The sequence below is a fragment of the Pygoscelis adeliae genome, unplaced genomic scaffold, assembly GCF_000699105.1.
Source record: "Pygoscelis adeliae isolate BGI_AS28 unplaced genomic scaffold, ASM69910v1 Scaffold45, whole genome shotgun sequence".
NCBI classification, from domain to species: Eukaryota; Metazoa; Chordata; class Aves; order Sphenisciformes; family Spheniscidae; genus Pygoscelis; species Pygoscelis adeliae.
This window is the reverse complement of record NW_008825114.1, coordinates 7,746,451-7,762,727: the sequence shown is the minus strand read 5'-3', so window position 1 is coordinate 7,762,727 and position 16,277 is coordinate 7,746,451. Positions and strand designations below refer to the sequence as shown.

Below are 16,277 nucleotides of genomic sequence, written 5' to 3'. Positions count from 1 at the left end.
CCCCCTGCATAGCCCTGGGAAACTCTTGTGCTCCCAGCGCAGCAACACAGACTCTCCCCACCCTTCATACACCGCTCACCACATGCTGGGAGCTGAGACACTTACAGCCCCCCAAGCCCACAGTCCTCCAAAGCACAGAGGAGGATGTAGTCTCTCCATTGCCATCACACCTTCATTTAACCCAAACACCATGTGAAAAATAATTAAAACACTCACACAAAACATAAAAAACACCCTAAATATACACACTGTTGGCTGAACATCTGCAGTGAACGATAATTTCATCAGAAAGAAACCTACTTTTTGTCTTCAGGTTTAATCACAGATGGATCTGTAAGGTTTTCCCCAACACCTACAACAAAATGAACAGTGTGTGTTACAAAAGAAGGTAATAATGATTTCATAATCTGGCACTTAACAAAAATGTAATTATCCATTTTCTTTGTAGATCATAAAGTGTCATAGTTAAAGTGGTCATGAGCTAAAAAGAAAATGCTATGAGCATAAAAATCTGTTAAGTATTGGCAAACACATAGAGTTATTACAGTCCTGACTTAGCTGCTTTGAGGTTTATTTATACGCAGATGGAAGGCTTATGCAAATGCACTAAATATTATGCTGAAGCTGACCTAAGCAAAATGTGACCAACCGCAAGACTGCTATTTAAGTTGGAGTAAAGGTATTAATCAGATGAGGATCTAACTGATACGAATAGATCTACTCTCAGATACACGTTCTCTTCAAGTTAACAAACACAACAACCCACAACTTCGTGATTCGCAAATGCTTGGGTCTGTTATCCCTTTTTCTTCTGGGTGGCCACAGAAGCGTATTAAATAAATAATTTCGTTATGATACCCGAATGCTGATACCTATGTTGCAGTTTTCCTCAAACTGATGACATACTACCATTTTACCAAAAAGCTCTTTTCTTATATGTGAGGAAACCATTGTGCTTTTACACTAATGAAAAAAGTCTATGATCATATGATATGCAATTATTTTTATTTCAATAGGCCACTGATGGTAAGGTTATATTCTGCAATGAACACCAGTAAAGATTATGGAAACAGTATACTGTAATTGAAATACCCCCAAATTGCAATATTCTTCAATGAAGGTAATTTCAGTTGATGTAAATTAGACAAAATGTGGTGTATATGTATGCAGAGATGGCCCTGGTATTATATAGTAAATGGTAATAGAGATTAATCCTATTGAACTCCAAGGGGAGCTGCCCTTGCACTTTTCCTAACTCTAGACTAGAGAACTGCAAGACAAACGTGAGGCCAAAACTAGAGCAGATTTCAGTTTGTTTGACATGGAAACTGAAGCTCCAGTCTTGATGAGATTTACATAGATGTTTAAATTCTCCATGTTTGAGCCAACACAGTTGGTCTGGAACTGTCAAGAGTTGTATAATAAACCCAAGCAAACTTCAGACAAATTCTAGTAGGTTATAGTGAAGACACACATAGTCTTTCTGTATTTTTTTTCATGTGCAGCTAAAACCAAATGAAGGCAAGGATGGAATTATAGGTTTATTTTGCATAATAAGCGTGTCTTCTTGTAATTCACAGCTTCTGGATGCTGTAAAATGTAAATATGTTAAGTTTCTGTCTACCCATACACATTTTCCTTGACAGAAATGACAAACAATAGTGTTTATACTGTTTGATGGGTGCTGTTCATCTTCTGAACATTGTCAACTATTTTATCTCTTTAAAATATGCCATGTTCCCACTTACACATGTACAGTAAAGTGATCACATGCTCTTTGAAGGAGTCACCAGACTTTGTGAATAGCATTCAGGCCTGCAGTTTATGTAAACTGCTTACAGATTTATTAATATAAAAAATAAAAAAAATACAGATAGGAGTTCGCACTCTTCTGACAGATATACACATACATTTAAGTGTGCATATATACATAGGTACGCTTGAATCTCTGTATTATTTATATATCTTAATAAAAATAAAAATACCTTAACTGTGGAGTGGTTTTTTGGAGCTGGCTGAAATGTTCCTGCACACTATCTACCTGCTCTTTTGCCCATTCAGCTTAGACGTATTTGAAGCCAAATTATTTTCCCATTACACCTACATTAATCCAGAGTGTTTCTGTGGATATTCATTTATCAGTGCTGCACCACAGATATCCATGGCTTTCTTGAGCTTTGCCAGTATGTAAATGAGAATAGAATTTGGCCCATTCCTCAGTATTAAATTTTCTTTTGAGAGAATTGCTTTTCGTTGTGTTTCAAATAGCGATCCCATGCTAGCAGTCACCTTGCAAATCCAGGACAAGGAGCTCCCCACGGGTATACACGTAGGTCCAGTGAGAGAAGGCCAGCATCAGCTCTTCCAGCAAGCTGCTAGGAGTAATCTCGTCTCCGTTGTTGTTGTTATATTTCCGAAACTCACCAGTCATGTACTTCTCAATGGTCAGCCACTGGTTCGCTGAATGGCAGTAGATGAGGAAAACTTCCAGGAACCTGTAGATATAAATGCTGTCCATGAGGAGCTGGCGGGGTAATGAACATCCTCACAGCCAGCACATGGCATGATGCAAAGCAAATATACCAAAAAGGAGGACACGTCTTCCCTAGCTGGAGTGTTTTGAACAGCAGGAGGTACCAAATGGTAGACAGTACAAAGGCTTTCTCAGTTTGGTAACTCTCAAAAGAAACCACTTGATCAGAAAGTATAGTTTATGGACAAACAACATAATCTGGTTTACTCCAGCACACTGTAAATGAGCTACATCAAGTTATCTTATGTTGATTGTATAAAAGGAAATTCTTGCTTAAGTCTAAGGAACAGCATTATGAAGAAGCTTATTTTGCCATTACATGTAGCTATAAAGACAAAGTTCAAAGCTGCCTACCTTTCCTCTTAAAAAGTTGATTAACTATCATTAGACTGTCTAAGCAGCAGCTATTTCAATCCACTATGGAAAAGAAGGCTACACTAGACCTGGCACACAGCTGAGAAAGAGAAACCTTTGGCACCTAATACTTAAAGACAGTGATTTTACCTTGGAGTATAGGGAATAGTATGAGGCTTCACTTGATTGAAGGTATAGATTAGCTTCTGGGCAGCCCTTTGCTGTTGGATCTCCTGAAGAAAATAATGTTATAAACATTACTTTCATTTTCATGAAGAAAGGTGCCATGAATTTGTCAAAACAAACAAACAAACAAACACACTTGATTGTATACTGTTTACAAATGGGAAATATATCTTCCTCAAAACCTTTTTCCTTTCCAAAAGATAACATCAAACCACATGTCAACCATGCTGAAGGCATTCCCATGTAAGCAGTATAACATTTAAGGCACATCAGGCTAGACCAGCCAGCGTGCCTTTATGTGTGAACTCACCCTCAGGCAGAGATGTAACACTGTGCCATCATGAAAGATCTTTTGCCAAGTCTGAACCACCTCTGGCAGAAAAGACTTCACAATAAATACTTGTCCCAACTTTAATACATCATTCTCAGACCAAGTACAAATGACCTTCATGGCCCTCCGCAGACCCCCATCCATCTCCTCCCGTGACAAGACTTGGATCATTGCAGCCATACCACGCTGGGACCAGGAAGACATGCTTTTATCAAGGTTCATAGGTGAACTTTCTTCTAGCCGATAGACTGTCACCTCCTCTCCAGCTTAAATGAAAGGAAGTTTTGTTAGCAGAAGTCACACATTGCAGAAACAGGAGAGAATTGCATTTTGATTTGGTATCTTAAAATAAGATACCACTTTACATACCTTTGTAAGCCACACTTTAAAAGAGAGCTTTTTCATCATTACTGTTCATCTGCGTGAAAACTTCCCCAGCCTAAATTTACACTACTTACTACATACGTTCTGCTTAAGATCTGCTGTGATAACAGAAGTGGTCCAAAGAGCCTGTATTAAGCCTCTAAACAGAGGTGAATTTAAGACCTCCTGCACACTTCCACACAAACAAAGCTCATTGATACTCAGGCCTACATAAATCAATCTCATTTGCCACAGTTTTTTAAGTACTTAAAGATGGTTGAGCTTTAAAAGTACGTATTTTTAAAGGGTTACCATTTTATGTCCAGTGTATGAACTTTAAATATCCTCAGTGTGGCTCCCTCTATGCACTCACGCGGAAGGGGAATTTTTAGTAAGACTTGTTTTAAGTTAATCAAGATCCATGGAACACTCACAGTGTTTTCCTTGTAACTGTGCTTAACAAAAAAAACAAATAAACAAGGCAAACACACAGAGCTTGTAATAGTTACCGACTACAAAATTAAAGGGCTGGAGAGCGCCACCTTTTGACACAGACAGACAGCTGAGTTGTTTCAAAAGTGGTGATTTGGCCACGATGAGCCAGGGAAATTAGATTGAAAAGGACATGACTTTCCTTGGAGAAAGGAATCTCTAGGAGAACAAGCTAAAGCAAATTAACAGGAAGTTTATAGTTTTGGTGTTTTAAACTAAGATTTGTCTTTTTCCTAGAAATTCCAATGTTATTTGTACTGCACAACATTTCAGGTGTTCTGCTCCTGCTAATAACCTTTTTCTGAAAGCAGAACATACCTGGTAAGCTTTAACTCAGTCACACTCTGTTTCCCTATATAGTTGTAACAGCATTCCTCTCTCGCAGTGTAAGCGAGACACCTTTCTGTTGCCATCATTTGTAAAATAACAGAAAAGTGGACTGATTTTTTAAACCTGGCTTTCCTTCTTGCAACTCACATTATTTGCAATGTTAATTCGTAAGGAACAGGTTTTCACTGGCAAGTGTGATGAGGTAAATACATCTGCAAAATGGCAAAGAATGCCATAAGGAAGGACAAACTGGATTCAGATTCGTAGATTTCTTCCCCGCTCCCAAGCCTACCTTCACCACTTAGCACAAATGCAGATGCTGTCGAACGCCACAATTTGCACACGCTTTAATTTAAAATAAAGCAATGGAAAAGCCAGTGTCTTACATAAAAGACAGACACTTGAATAAAGATACTATAACTAGGCACATTTTTTAATCTTACATTAATTCTTCATTTTATTATCTTTTGACAATTTAATACCTAGAAAGGTGTCTCCTGGGAGCTTCAAAGATTAGAATGTTCAATATGCTCATAGCTATATTAATTATCTGCAGCAATCTGGTCCCAAGAAATCCTATGATGTTGCAAGTATCAGCAATTAGTTGCTGTGAGACAAAATATTCTACCCATTGAAAAGAAGGCACCTAGATCTCAAGTGTCTAGAGGCAGAGCTTCTGCTGCTGTAAGCCTGCACACTAATTTCAGAACTCTTCCAAACGATTTATGTATTATTCTCTACCACTCCTCAGTTACAGCACAGTTCTCTTTTCCTTGTTACACTGTAAGTCTTCTGTATCAGGTACAGGAGTAGTGCCCTTTCAACCAACACCTGGTTTTCTTCTTGATGGGATATCCTATACATATATCTATACATATATAGATATATCTATACATATATATATGTATATACACAGAGAAAGAGAGAGACACAGAGAAGGCAGGTATTAAGGTTAAGGGGAATCTTTTTGTTGTCTTCAGCTATCCTAATGACAGGTATAGAGAAGATGGGGCTAGACTCATCTCTGAGGTTGACAGTAATCACATGAATGCCAACAGATACAAGCCACAAGAAATACTGGGAAAAATACTATGTTCACAATGAAGTCAGTCAAACACTGGAAGAAGTCGTCCAGCAAAACTGAGGAATCTCCATTTTGTAGACATATTCAAAATGCAATTGGACAAGCCCTCAGCAACCTGATCTGAACTGGCCACAAAAGGAGTTGAACCAGATGACTTCCAGAAGTCCCTAAATTACTGCATGGCTACAATTCTATCCTGGTTCATCTCTTTTAGAAAAGAAGAATTGTTGAAATTAGTCCAAGGAAATTTCTCAAACACAGTCTTTTAAAAGATAATGCACTGACTATTTATAAAGCAAAAAACATAACCAGGAAGTTGGTACTCACCAAAGAGCTGGACTGGTGTAAATGGTATGGTCTGAGCAAGTCTCATTAAGTTGTTTCTTTCAACAGCTGCAAGTAACATAGATTTCACTACTATACTGAATAAACAACAAGCTGGCTGAGTTTCAAAAACATCTGGCAGCGCTTTACTGTAGTGTACAAAGCCAAGGAGGCTGCAGTGTGATCCTGTGTCAGATCTGATCACCGTTCCACCCAGCTAGCAACTCCCCTTTGCATGATTGTCTTTCATGTACACCGCAAGGCCGTGAGACATTATTAAAATAGATTTAAACCACTGCAGCTGGAGTTCTCCCCCCTCCTCCCCTTTCACCTTCCCCTGTTCATTGATTCCCTTCTTCCAAGCAAACAGGCTTTCTGGGATAAGCCCCTTGCATGCTGGCTAGAAAGACTGCTCCTCCTCCTCCTTCCACCGAGGGCTGCCCCTACTTCCTCCTCCTGCCAGCTCCAGTGCAGCAACATTCACACTGTGCCAGTGAGATGCACTGGCCCCAGCTGCCCTCGCTGCCTGTGACTGTCAGGCTCAGAAGCACCTGGGGATTTAGCAAGGCAACACAGGAAAATCCAAGCTTGCCCTGCACAAAGCACTGTTTCTTCATCTGGGCTCCTCGCCAAACAACATCAGTGACATTATTATATCTCCCTAATTGGTAGCTTATTTCTCAGGCAAACACCTTCAAAACTTCAGAGCGCCAACTAAGTATTTATGGATTGTCCTCACAATGACTTAGTTATCAGGAAGGGGGACAGAGGTGTGAAGTAAGCTGCAAAGAGGGTAAGACTAGAACACAGAGGCAACTTGGATGCTGCTGTGCTGACTGCCTAATTTCCCTATTCAGTGGCTGAAGACAAAACTAGCGTCCAAAGCAGAGTGAACCACAGCAAAGCTGTGTTCCTCTGCAGAACAACCAAAAAGCCCTGATGGCAGACTCTTCCAGAGCTTGGACACTGTCTGTCCTTCTTTTTAAGATTACTTTTCTGAGCAGAAATTAATTAGAGATTATTTAGCCCAGAAGGAGAGCGCGAAGGGGGCTCATGACATGCCAACCCATGAATTAGGGTCCTCATTTGAGAAGATCTGCATTTCAGACTCCACTTCAAGGCTTGTTTACATACTCCAAATTCAACAGGCATTGGTTAACATGCCTGAATAGTTTTGGAGCATGGAGCAAGGTCCTCCCTTGATGCCTCACTAGGAGCATGCGCTAGTCACGGAACTAGTGCATAGCAGGGACAAGGATGTGAACAGGGGAGCTGCCAGACCTGTGCCATCTGTCAGACCCTGCCAGCGCTCACTCTAGAGCCTCCAGAAGCAATGTGAAGTGCACTTGCACCAGCTCCTGAACTTTGGTCAAAACTCAAGTTCTTTTGGGTGTGCAGAGAAGCAGAACTGTATTTGCCTACACAACATGATAGCAAAAATAATGCATAAGCAGTATATGCTGCAGGATTTTAGTATCAAACTTCTGGGCTTAGTTGGCTAAATTCTATCCCGATCTTCCTGAGGAAAGAAAACCTACACTGGAAACCTCTCGAGACGTTTGTCAACTCATAATGGAAACCACTCTCATTTGTGCTAAAAAGTTCTACCTAATTTCAAATAGCATGCCTGATGAGAGCCAAATTAATCACTGCAACAATGCCACGATGTCAGAGAAATTACTCCTGTACACTGATTACAAACCAGAAGGTGTCATTCCCAGTGAAAATCGCATAGTTTTTTGAACTTCAGGAGGCTGCTAATGCTTCTGGTTTACCCTAGGCTTCCCTTTAAAGGAGGCCAAGTCCTGTAGGCAACAGAGACATCTACTGGCAAGCTCTCCACAGTTCTCCTCCGGGAAAAACTGAAATCCAAGCCCTGTGGGAAAATCTGTGCATACTCAGTACAGGAAAAGACAGGACTGCAGGCAATTAGCATCCAAATGATTTATTCCCTGCCAGATTTCCAGGAGTTCATAGGTATATAAACACAGATTAAGTAGTACAGGACCAATTAACTGAAGAAACCAATTCCAGAAAGTACAAAGGAGGATGTGGTAGGTGTGAGGGGAAGTGACAGCTATAAACAAATGAGTGCCTCTTCTACCCCCCCAGGAATTGGAGCTCTATTCACTGTTTCCACTGATATTTTGAAGCGATTATCTATATTCTGCTCTGGATTTGCCAGAAATACCCGGAATGGAGCAATTAGCAGCAAGAAAATAATTCATAATTTTGTCACTGGAGTGTTAGGGATGAATTAATACAGAACCTTCTTAGCACTGGGCAATTGTGCAACTCTTCAAAGTGAAAATCACAGAGCATGACAAGGGAAGAACTAATATTCTTTCTAATTTGTTACATTACTCAGCTATCATTCTGGTGCCTCCTGCTTACCTGAGTAGTGATGATGCAGATCTTGAGATGTTTTCAAGCAGGTGAAGATATCTGAAATAATGTTTAAAGGATCATTACTTTAATTATTATAGCAGAGATAAATGCATGATTTTTGAATTCGTTCCATCTCAGAGTTTGTCATGAAACAGATTAATCAGAACTACTGTCTCAGCATTCTAAAGAGGAGAATTGCTAATAGGCTTTAACTACGTTATAATGTACAGTATATTGGCAGATTTCAGTCATCAGTGTAATATAGCCAGATAACTTATTTATTCAGGGAAATGGTGGGAAACTTGTCATATTAACCTCAAGGACATGTAGCTTCTCTAAGCCAATTACACCTCTGGGATATTAAAAGCACTTTGCTGTCCATCATGCTTCACAGCCTCCCAAAGGCATGATTTTTCCAACTCCATCCTCAGTCTTTAAGCATTCCATTAACTACACTATAACACCAAAGTTATAATAATACTGTCCCATTAACCCACAACATCTAAAATGCTGTTAAAATATAAACAAACAGTTAAATATGTGGTTACATATTTAACAGGCACAGCCAGGTCAAATTTGGTCCAAAAATCTTTGTTTTATAAAAAGTCTTTTTAATAAAACCAAGATTAATGAGCATGTTTCCATTAATTAGATGAAATCACTTTGTTATATTGGAAAACAATCCTTCAAAATGCCACATTTCAGAAAATATGTATACTGTACTATTTTTAATTCTGAAAAATGAGATAATCAAAACTGAATCTTCATCAAAATATTTGAACATTACACTTTTCTTCTTGGTGTATTTTATTTGCTTATATTCCCTTTTTTAGCAAAAGAGATCTTAAATAAAAAACACAAATAGATGTTGGGGGAAGGGCCATCATTTCCACTGAGTGCCCTTGGTGATTCAAGGTCCCTTTTGCTCTCTTTCTTGCTGGACCCAACTAGTTTTGTTGCATTTTGTATGTTGTAAAACAACAAACATAAAAGGGGAATGGGGGCTAAGTCATTCCTTCTGAGGATGGGAAAACTGGATTTTAATCAAAGCAACGGTGCGCTCTAGAGAGCAGCCCCACAACTCACTATGCTTGCAGCAGTGTGCTTCAGCACTGCAGCGTTTTGTGCACAGCCAGACCCAGAAAGAGCAGCACTTGAAGGGGAGATAAGTCTAAGAGCGACTGGCTTCTGCATCACAGCTAGCCTCAAAAAGAGAGAGAAGCCCAGCTGCTCAGCCTCTTACAGCTAAGCGGCGTCAGGAAAACTGGAAGATTGACTAAAAGGCAACAAATACAAGTGAAGGTAACTAGCACTCTACTTTTGTGGAACAAAGTCATTCCTCGCTATGACCTTTAATTTCTTCATGGGCCATTTCATAATAAATTCAATCCTTCACCGATTTCATAATTTCAGGGAAACCACACAAACAAAGGTATTACACCAAACTGCAACTTGAAAAATCAAGCATACATTAAAAATTTTATATCACAATCTGTCCTCAGGTATACACCCTGCTTTAACTCAAGAGGTCTCTTAGACTGCCAGGGATGAAAGCAGCACCATCATCTTAAAGGGTTTCTTTGTGCTGAAAAGGACAACATTACTGGGCAGACTAGAGTAAAAATATCTTTTAAGATTTCACAGTTATCATGAGAAAAACATGTCCTCATAAAAAAATAATTCACTTTAAAGTACGAATTAGTAACTAACATATGAAACAATAATTGAACATTTTCCTATAACCCTCCAACTATAGTAAATTAAATTCCTTTTCGATTTTGTACTTCAGAATTGTCAGAGTGAGATTTGCAGAGAGGAATTAAAATGAGTGACAAGCAACCAAAAACTTACTGTCAGTTTCCTCTGAAGTTCTCAACCTGTTTAAAAGCAAACATTTGATATTTTACTCCAAAATTTCTGTTGTTAAGTAACACTGGTACGTAGAAAGAAATGTCATCTATGTAAAGGCAAAATTCAAAAAGGTTTGATCAGCAATCATAAAACAAAATAACCCTCAGTGCAACTTTGTTCATTGCAACAATCAGCAAATAATCTTCAGTTACTGAAGAACAGCCAAATTTTTATGCACGTTTCTTTCTCTGCTTTATGTTGAGCTGCTCTTATGATTCTGCACCGCTGTTGGTAACGTTTACACTGCAGTAACAGTAACAGTTAAAGACCACTTCAATCACACACACAATTGTTCATTTTTCAATCAATGCTGAGATGTATTCAGAGTTACATATGTCATTACCATTGCTTGCGCAAAACCAGATTTTTTAAACTGCTGGTCCTTCCGATTAGCAAGGCTGCAGAGAGACTACAGCATCAGCATTAACGTTAAAGCAGTCTTTGTTAGAGAAGACAGTGGATATGATTCAACTCACAGACCAGAGAGATCCCACTGAAGACAACAGACTAACTGACAGAATCAGGCCACTCAACGGCCTGCAAGTCCTGCTGGTAAGTATGCAGTTTGCCTACTGCCTATAAATGACTGGGTAAAAAAAAAAAACAACCACAGGATGGGTAAAAACACAGTATCTTTTTTCCTCTTCCCCTGGTGAAATCACACAGGATGTGACAGCTTTCTAGTGTCTTTTGTTTATTACATCCACAGTGTTACTAAGAGAGAGATAAAAGAAATTTATGAAAATAAGAAAGAAAAGGAACACTGAGACAGCACTGCATGTGGAAAAAATACCCCCAATATTAAGATAATGATCAATCAAGCTGGGAAAAAAAAATCAAAAAACCCACAATAAAATTGAAAACACCTTTGAAATCAGTATACTTTCACTAAATGTAATCAAAGCTTAACAACTATTGAAAACCCATTAAGAAAACCAAGCCAAATATTTTGTAAATGTGCAGACTCAGTACGAAAGAGATGAATCAGAAAATGAGAGGAGCTTTCAGGAGCTGCTAGCATTTTAATTATTAAAAAAGGAAACATGCAATTTGCACAGCAAACGCAAATGCAGCTTTCATGCTCACTACATTGGAATAATAGCTATTTAAAGATGCTATGGTGATCTTAGTGATTGAATTAGAAAATTGGATTATTGTTAGAACAAAAAAGGGTGTCTATTCCAGCTAAAATTATACACTTTGTTTAAATGGATATCCTTTATCCCCATTAATAAAGCATCATTTAAAGAAACTTAAACAGACTGAATTGCCTTAACTCTTCATTTCACAGAAATTTCTCATCCTAAGTATTTTGCAGAACTGAAGTGGAACCTGCAGAAAGTATAGAAGTCTCTTTCTAAAAGCATGTGATGAATATCTTAATACACTAATAATACATACGAGGAGTTCCTGTTCAGATTACTTTTCTTGGTGGTTCCAAACATGCTATTACTCAAATCCTGTAAAGAGGAGAGATACTTTTACTGGTAAAATCTGCACGTCACTGTCATATATACACTGCGCAACCCAAAAAGGTACAATCTTGAAAACACTTATTGTTATGCTTATTGTTAGGATGAATAATGACACTGACAGGCAGGTGAATCACAGCATTGCCATACGTACACTAAAATGGAACTAATTTGCTCACGTTATAGTTTTCCATGCTGTCTCCATACGTTTGAATAAAATACTGAGGTACCCATCTATATCTCAATACACTCACAAAAGCATGTTAAAGGTATTCTAATATGGACAGTATTAGAGAACTCTCTTTATATTGGAAAATTCCAGTTTAGGGATAGGCTTTACAGTTGTTGAAAATAAAATGCACCCTAAACCTCTATAACAGAAGAAGGTACAGACTGAGCAGCTTTCCAGTGATATTTAGATCACATATTTTCCAGGTCTTATAGGTAAAGAAGTACTCAAATAGTCTTTTAAACTTCCAGCCATATTAGGGAAAACTGGGCCAGCCGGGTCCTCCTAATGTGCTAGTCAGAAATGGGATTATTCTCCTGAATAGTAGTCACGAAGATTTCAATCCTCAAAAGAAACAGAGCCCCCCAAAAAAGTTCAAAGACGACAAAGTTTAAAGATAAATCAACTAAAATTCAGCTTTGAATATTATCTGAAACTTAACTCACGATTTTTTTATTTCACTCATGTTTTCACCTTGTAGCTTGCTTTGCAGATGGAAAAATCTTTAACAAAACCAAAATCTTCCTACACACACCCTTGCTTTGCTCACTGCTACCCATCAGGAGGCATTTCTGAACCACTGGTGTTCAATGGGTAAATCTGAGAAGGACCACTTCAGGAAAAATACATTCTTTAAAATGTATCATACTCCAAGCAGAACAGTTGGATGCAGCAACATGTTAAATCTCGGTGATATATATAAATTCTCATAACCCAGACAGGACTTAAGGAGAGGCACAGCGACTCAGTGGGTATTGGAGGCTGTATCTTGAAAGAATAGATAATTTGGAGTTGGCGTTCTGGAAGTGACTGGTTTCGGCCTAACTCCAATCCTGCTGTAATCAGTGGAATTTTTCTGAGAACTTTAAAAATCCCACCCTTGAGTTTTACCAAAGACATCTTAATATGAGTTTTGAAGCACCAGATTACTTGGTCTGTTCACACAGTTTAACTGACTGTACCTTTATTTTGCTTGTTTGACCCTGTGTTTCACATTTCAAAGATTTATTGATTTAGACTCCAAGCTCAGTTTTTACAGAATACAAAATCAGTAAATTTATTTCTTTCTTTCTCTCTCTCTCTCTCTCTCTCCACTCTTTCATACAAAAACCTGCCATTTTTAAAATTTAGATTCAAGTTCTCTTCCCTGGTATTTGGGATTCAAATTCTACAGCACTCAGAACACCAGATCTGAAACTATCTGGTTTATTTTTATTCCTTTAAAAAAAAAAAGGCAACTCACAGCATTTACAGTGAAAAATAAGCTAGGCTTTTAAAGATCACAATTTTAATAATCAAGAGTGCTATAAGTAAAACAGGCAAGGAAGGATGCTGTTGAAAAAGGAAGAGGAAAGGATTCTTTCACAGTTCGTTTTCTTAATTTATTCTTTGTTAATTTTCTTTCATACCTCTGAGATACCCCTTCGCAATGTAGTGAAAGACACATTTTCTTCCATTAGCTACAACATTTTAAAACAGATAGAAGTTTCTATAATCCAGATTCCTGCCCCCAGTCTTCAGGAAATTTAAACTGGTCTAGCTCCATCAAAGTCAATGAGCCTAGGCTGATTTACATAGGCAGAGGACCTTTACGTTATGGACCTGCAAATTAATTCTGATAAATAATAAGATATGGTGTTTATAAGCCAGTGGTTATGAAATCTACGCTTTGCAATTATTATCAATATTTAACTCCCACTTTGCAAGAAATAACTATCTCTGTGTGATAGATTAAGAGCTATGTAGCTAACTTTCCAAAATCTACTTCACTCCACTAACCAATTCTGCCCACAGGTTCAAGACCAAGCTGTGTGCTCACTCATTGCCTAATGAAACATCAACACACGCGTCATTTCTGACCAACTTTTTCATACTCAGAACCACTCCGTGATTCAATAATTTAATATCCTACTTCAATAATCTTAATAGAGTGTTAACAGCTGTTAAATTATTCATTTACTCGCACACATGTGCTGTGCCAGCAGCCAACAAAGTTCCTCATCTCTCAAGAGGTATTTCATGACAAAAAACCCATAGTGGCAAGTCCAGGGATGTCAGTAGAGCTACCCTGGGCTCACCCCAGCCAAAACTATGGACTAGGATGTGTAATCTTAGGTCTTACCTCTCGAGAATGCCTCAGGTAATCACAGAACGGTATGGTATGCCTACCGATGTCTTGATTTTTCATTTTCTGGTGCATGTAACTGAGACGTTCCAAACCTAGCCAAAAGAGCAGGTATCAGCTATTTCCAGGGTGTAAATGAACAGCTCTACTGCCACAAACTAAACACTTATGCAGTGCTATAAAATAAACACCTATATACCATATTGCCCCAGCAAACACGTAATGGGCTATAAAAGCAGTAACAGAATTTTGTAAGGTTAAACCAGACTGTTTCCATTCTCTGTCAGCACACTTCAGAGGAGCACAGCCCTTCTCAGACCATGCTGTGCTGAGTCACAGCATTCCCTGGTGCTGCTCCCAGCAGCTCACAGGATGAAGCCAGTGAGCTGCATCACAGCAAAGCTGAAAGGTAAGATGAACTATGCAAAGGATTTCTGAGAATGAAAGGGCTGGAGAAGTACTAAAGGAAGAATGCCATTCCCTTTTCATTCCAACAGAGACAATGCAGAATTCATTTCTTCCCTTTAGAGGATGTGTTTCTGAGCAATGAGTAATGAATAATGCATGCAGAGGATCTGCCAGCAGATACAGTATCACAGCACTGCCTGCGAGTGTAAATGCCCTGAGAAATCCACGAGAGAGTTTATTTTTGCAATTAGCCAGGATGCCACTTTAGAAGACACCTCAGGAGAGGAGACAAGGATATCATCCTCCTTGCTTCCCACTGATTCCTGAGGATTAGTACTCTACTATCTCCCACGTGAGACTGGCAGCAGTCCTGGAAAGATTTAACTGACCTTCCATTCAACCTATGCCCCTTTTGCCTCTGCAATGAGACAGCAAATAACTAAGTCGTGTGTGCCTGCAATCTAATTCTAATTCTGTAAAAATTATGCCATGAGGTGAAAGTGGTGGATGACACTTTGAATTTGTGAATTTTTATTTACTGCTTCTCTTTAAAAGCTGTTCTGAATTTCACCGTCTGCAAAATATCACATACTTAGCTGACTGAAATTAGACACAGTGAGCCAGTTCTTGCTGTGTTTCTCTTGCTCATCCCAGACATTGATCTCCACGGGCTCTGAGCTCACTTGGGTGTTCTGGGGACAATCATCCACTCTAATCACCTGGCAAGACACAGACAAAACGACACTTGATTTATAGGATGACTAGCACCTCTGTAGTTTCTCTGACAGCCTATGACGTGGCCTTTCAGAGCATCACTGAAACACCAATGACTGAACTCGCTCCCAACTGAGAAACAGATTTTCCCATTTTTGTTACAAGTTGCAGAAGACACATTGCTTTTGTCTAGTAAATACTACTGATGAAAGACCTGGCACTGTAGCTTTTTAAAACAAAGTTCAAAGTCCCTCAGAATATCTTCAGAGGTACTAGGTCTCAAAGTTCAAGTCTAAGATCTGTTGCTGACCTGAGCATCTTATGTAAACATACCAGTGTTCAGTTTTTATCTCTGTTTTATAAACAGAGAGAACTCTTTCCAGCTGACAAAGATCCTGGGAATCTCTTTATAACTTTATAAATAAATTTTTATGTATGTACACATACATACAGTTATGAAAGTTGCCCCATACATATGACACAATCAATATGCTGTCTGCAATGTGCTAAATGTTTGATGGATTCAGAGAAAACACTGCAGGACTCTTGTAGGCAGGAGACAACATTATGAGGCCTGGCTTGTTTGTTTACAGTTGCACATCACCTGAATGTGGCTCACCACTCCTTCAGTCTATTCTAGACTGTATGAAGCCTCCCCAAGTCCCCCTGCCAGCTAAAGTGCAAGGACTGATTCCTTTCTGTGTAAAATCAGTAACATCCCTGGTATACTACCTAGCAAAGTCCGTAGACTTCAACACGTTCAAAACTGAAATCCCACACATTCAAACAAAAGGGAAATTAAACCAAAGCCAGACACACAAAAAAGATGCCCCAATTTGTATGCAGCATTTTAAATGTATACTTTTTCAGCTAAGCCACACTGCAGAACTGCCGTTAATGAATGAAAAAGACAGCTATGGGATATGTGATTCTCTTGCATCTGCACATACCGGCACCTGAAGGCGTTTTTGATTCTTTTTTCCTCTCCCAGACTTTCTGTCTCTGTTTTGTTGTTTTGCTTTTGTTGCCTCCC

The 16,277-nt window shown here is 38.9% G+C and overlaps 1 protein-coding gene across 1 annotated transcript in view; it reads right to left on the bottom strand.

Annotated features, from left to right (window-relative positions):
- Positions 1 to 16,277, bottom strand: part of TRPM6 (transient receptor potential cation channel, subfamily M, member 6) — an 81,626-nt gene that overhangs the window by 6,719 nt on the left and 58,630 nt on the right. Inside the window, exons 27-37 of the mRNA XM_009328173.1 lie at positions 16,195 to 16,242; positions 15,123 to 15,249; positions 14,120 to 14,217; positions 11,698 to 11,756; positions 10,237 to 10,262; positions 8,392 to 8,442; positions 6,001 to 6,066; positions 3,384 to 3,670; positions 3,038 to 3,120; positions 2,290 to 2,495; positions 301 to 352 (exon numbers count right to left, since the gene is read on the bottom strand). Of these exons, the coding sequence (XP_009326448.1) occupies positions 301 to 352; positions 2,290 to 2,495; positions 3,038 to 3,120; positions 3,384 to 3,670; positions 6,001 to 6,066; positions 8,392 to 8,442; positions 10,237 to 10,262; positions 11,698 to 11,756; positions 14,120 to 14,217; positions 15,123 to 15,249; positions 16,195 to 16,242 (1,103 nt within the window). The remainder of the gene's footprint in view (positions 1 to 300; positions 353 to 2,289; positions 2,496 to 3,037; positions 3,121 to 3,383; positions 3,671 to 6,000; positions 6,067 to 8,391; positions 8,443 to 10,236; positions 10,263 to 11,697; positions 11,757 to 14,119; positions 14,218 to 15,122; positions 15,250 to 16,194; positions 16,243 to 16,277) is intronic.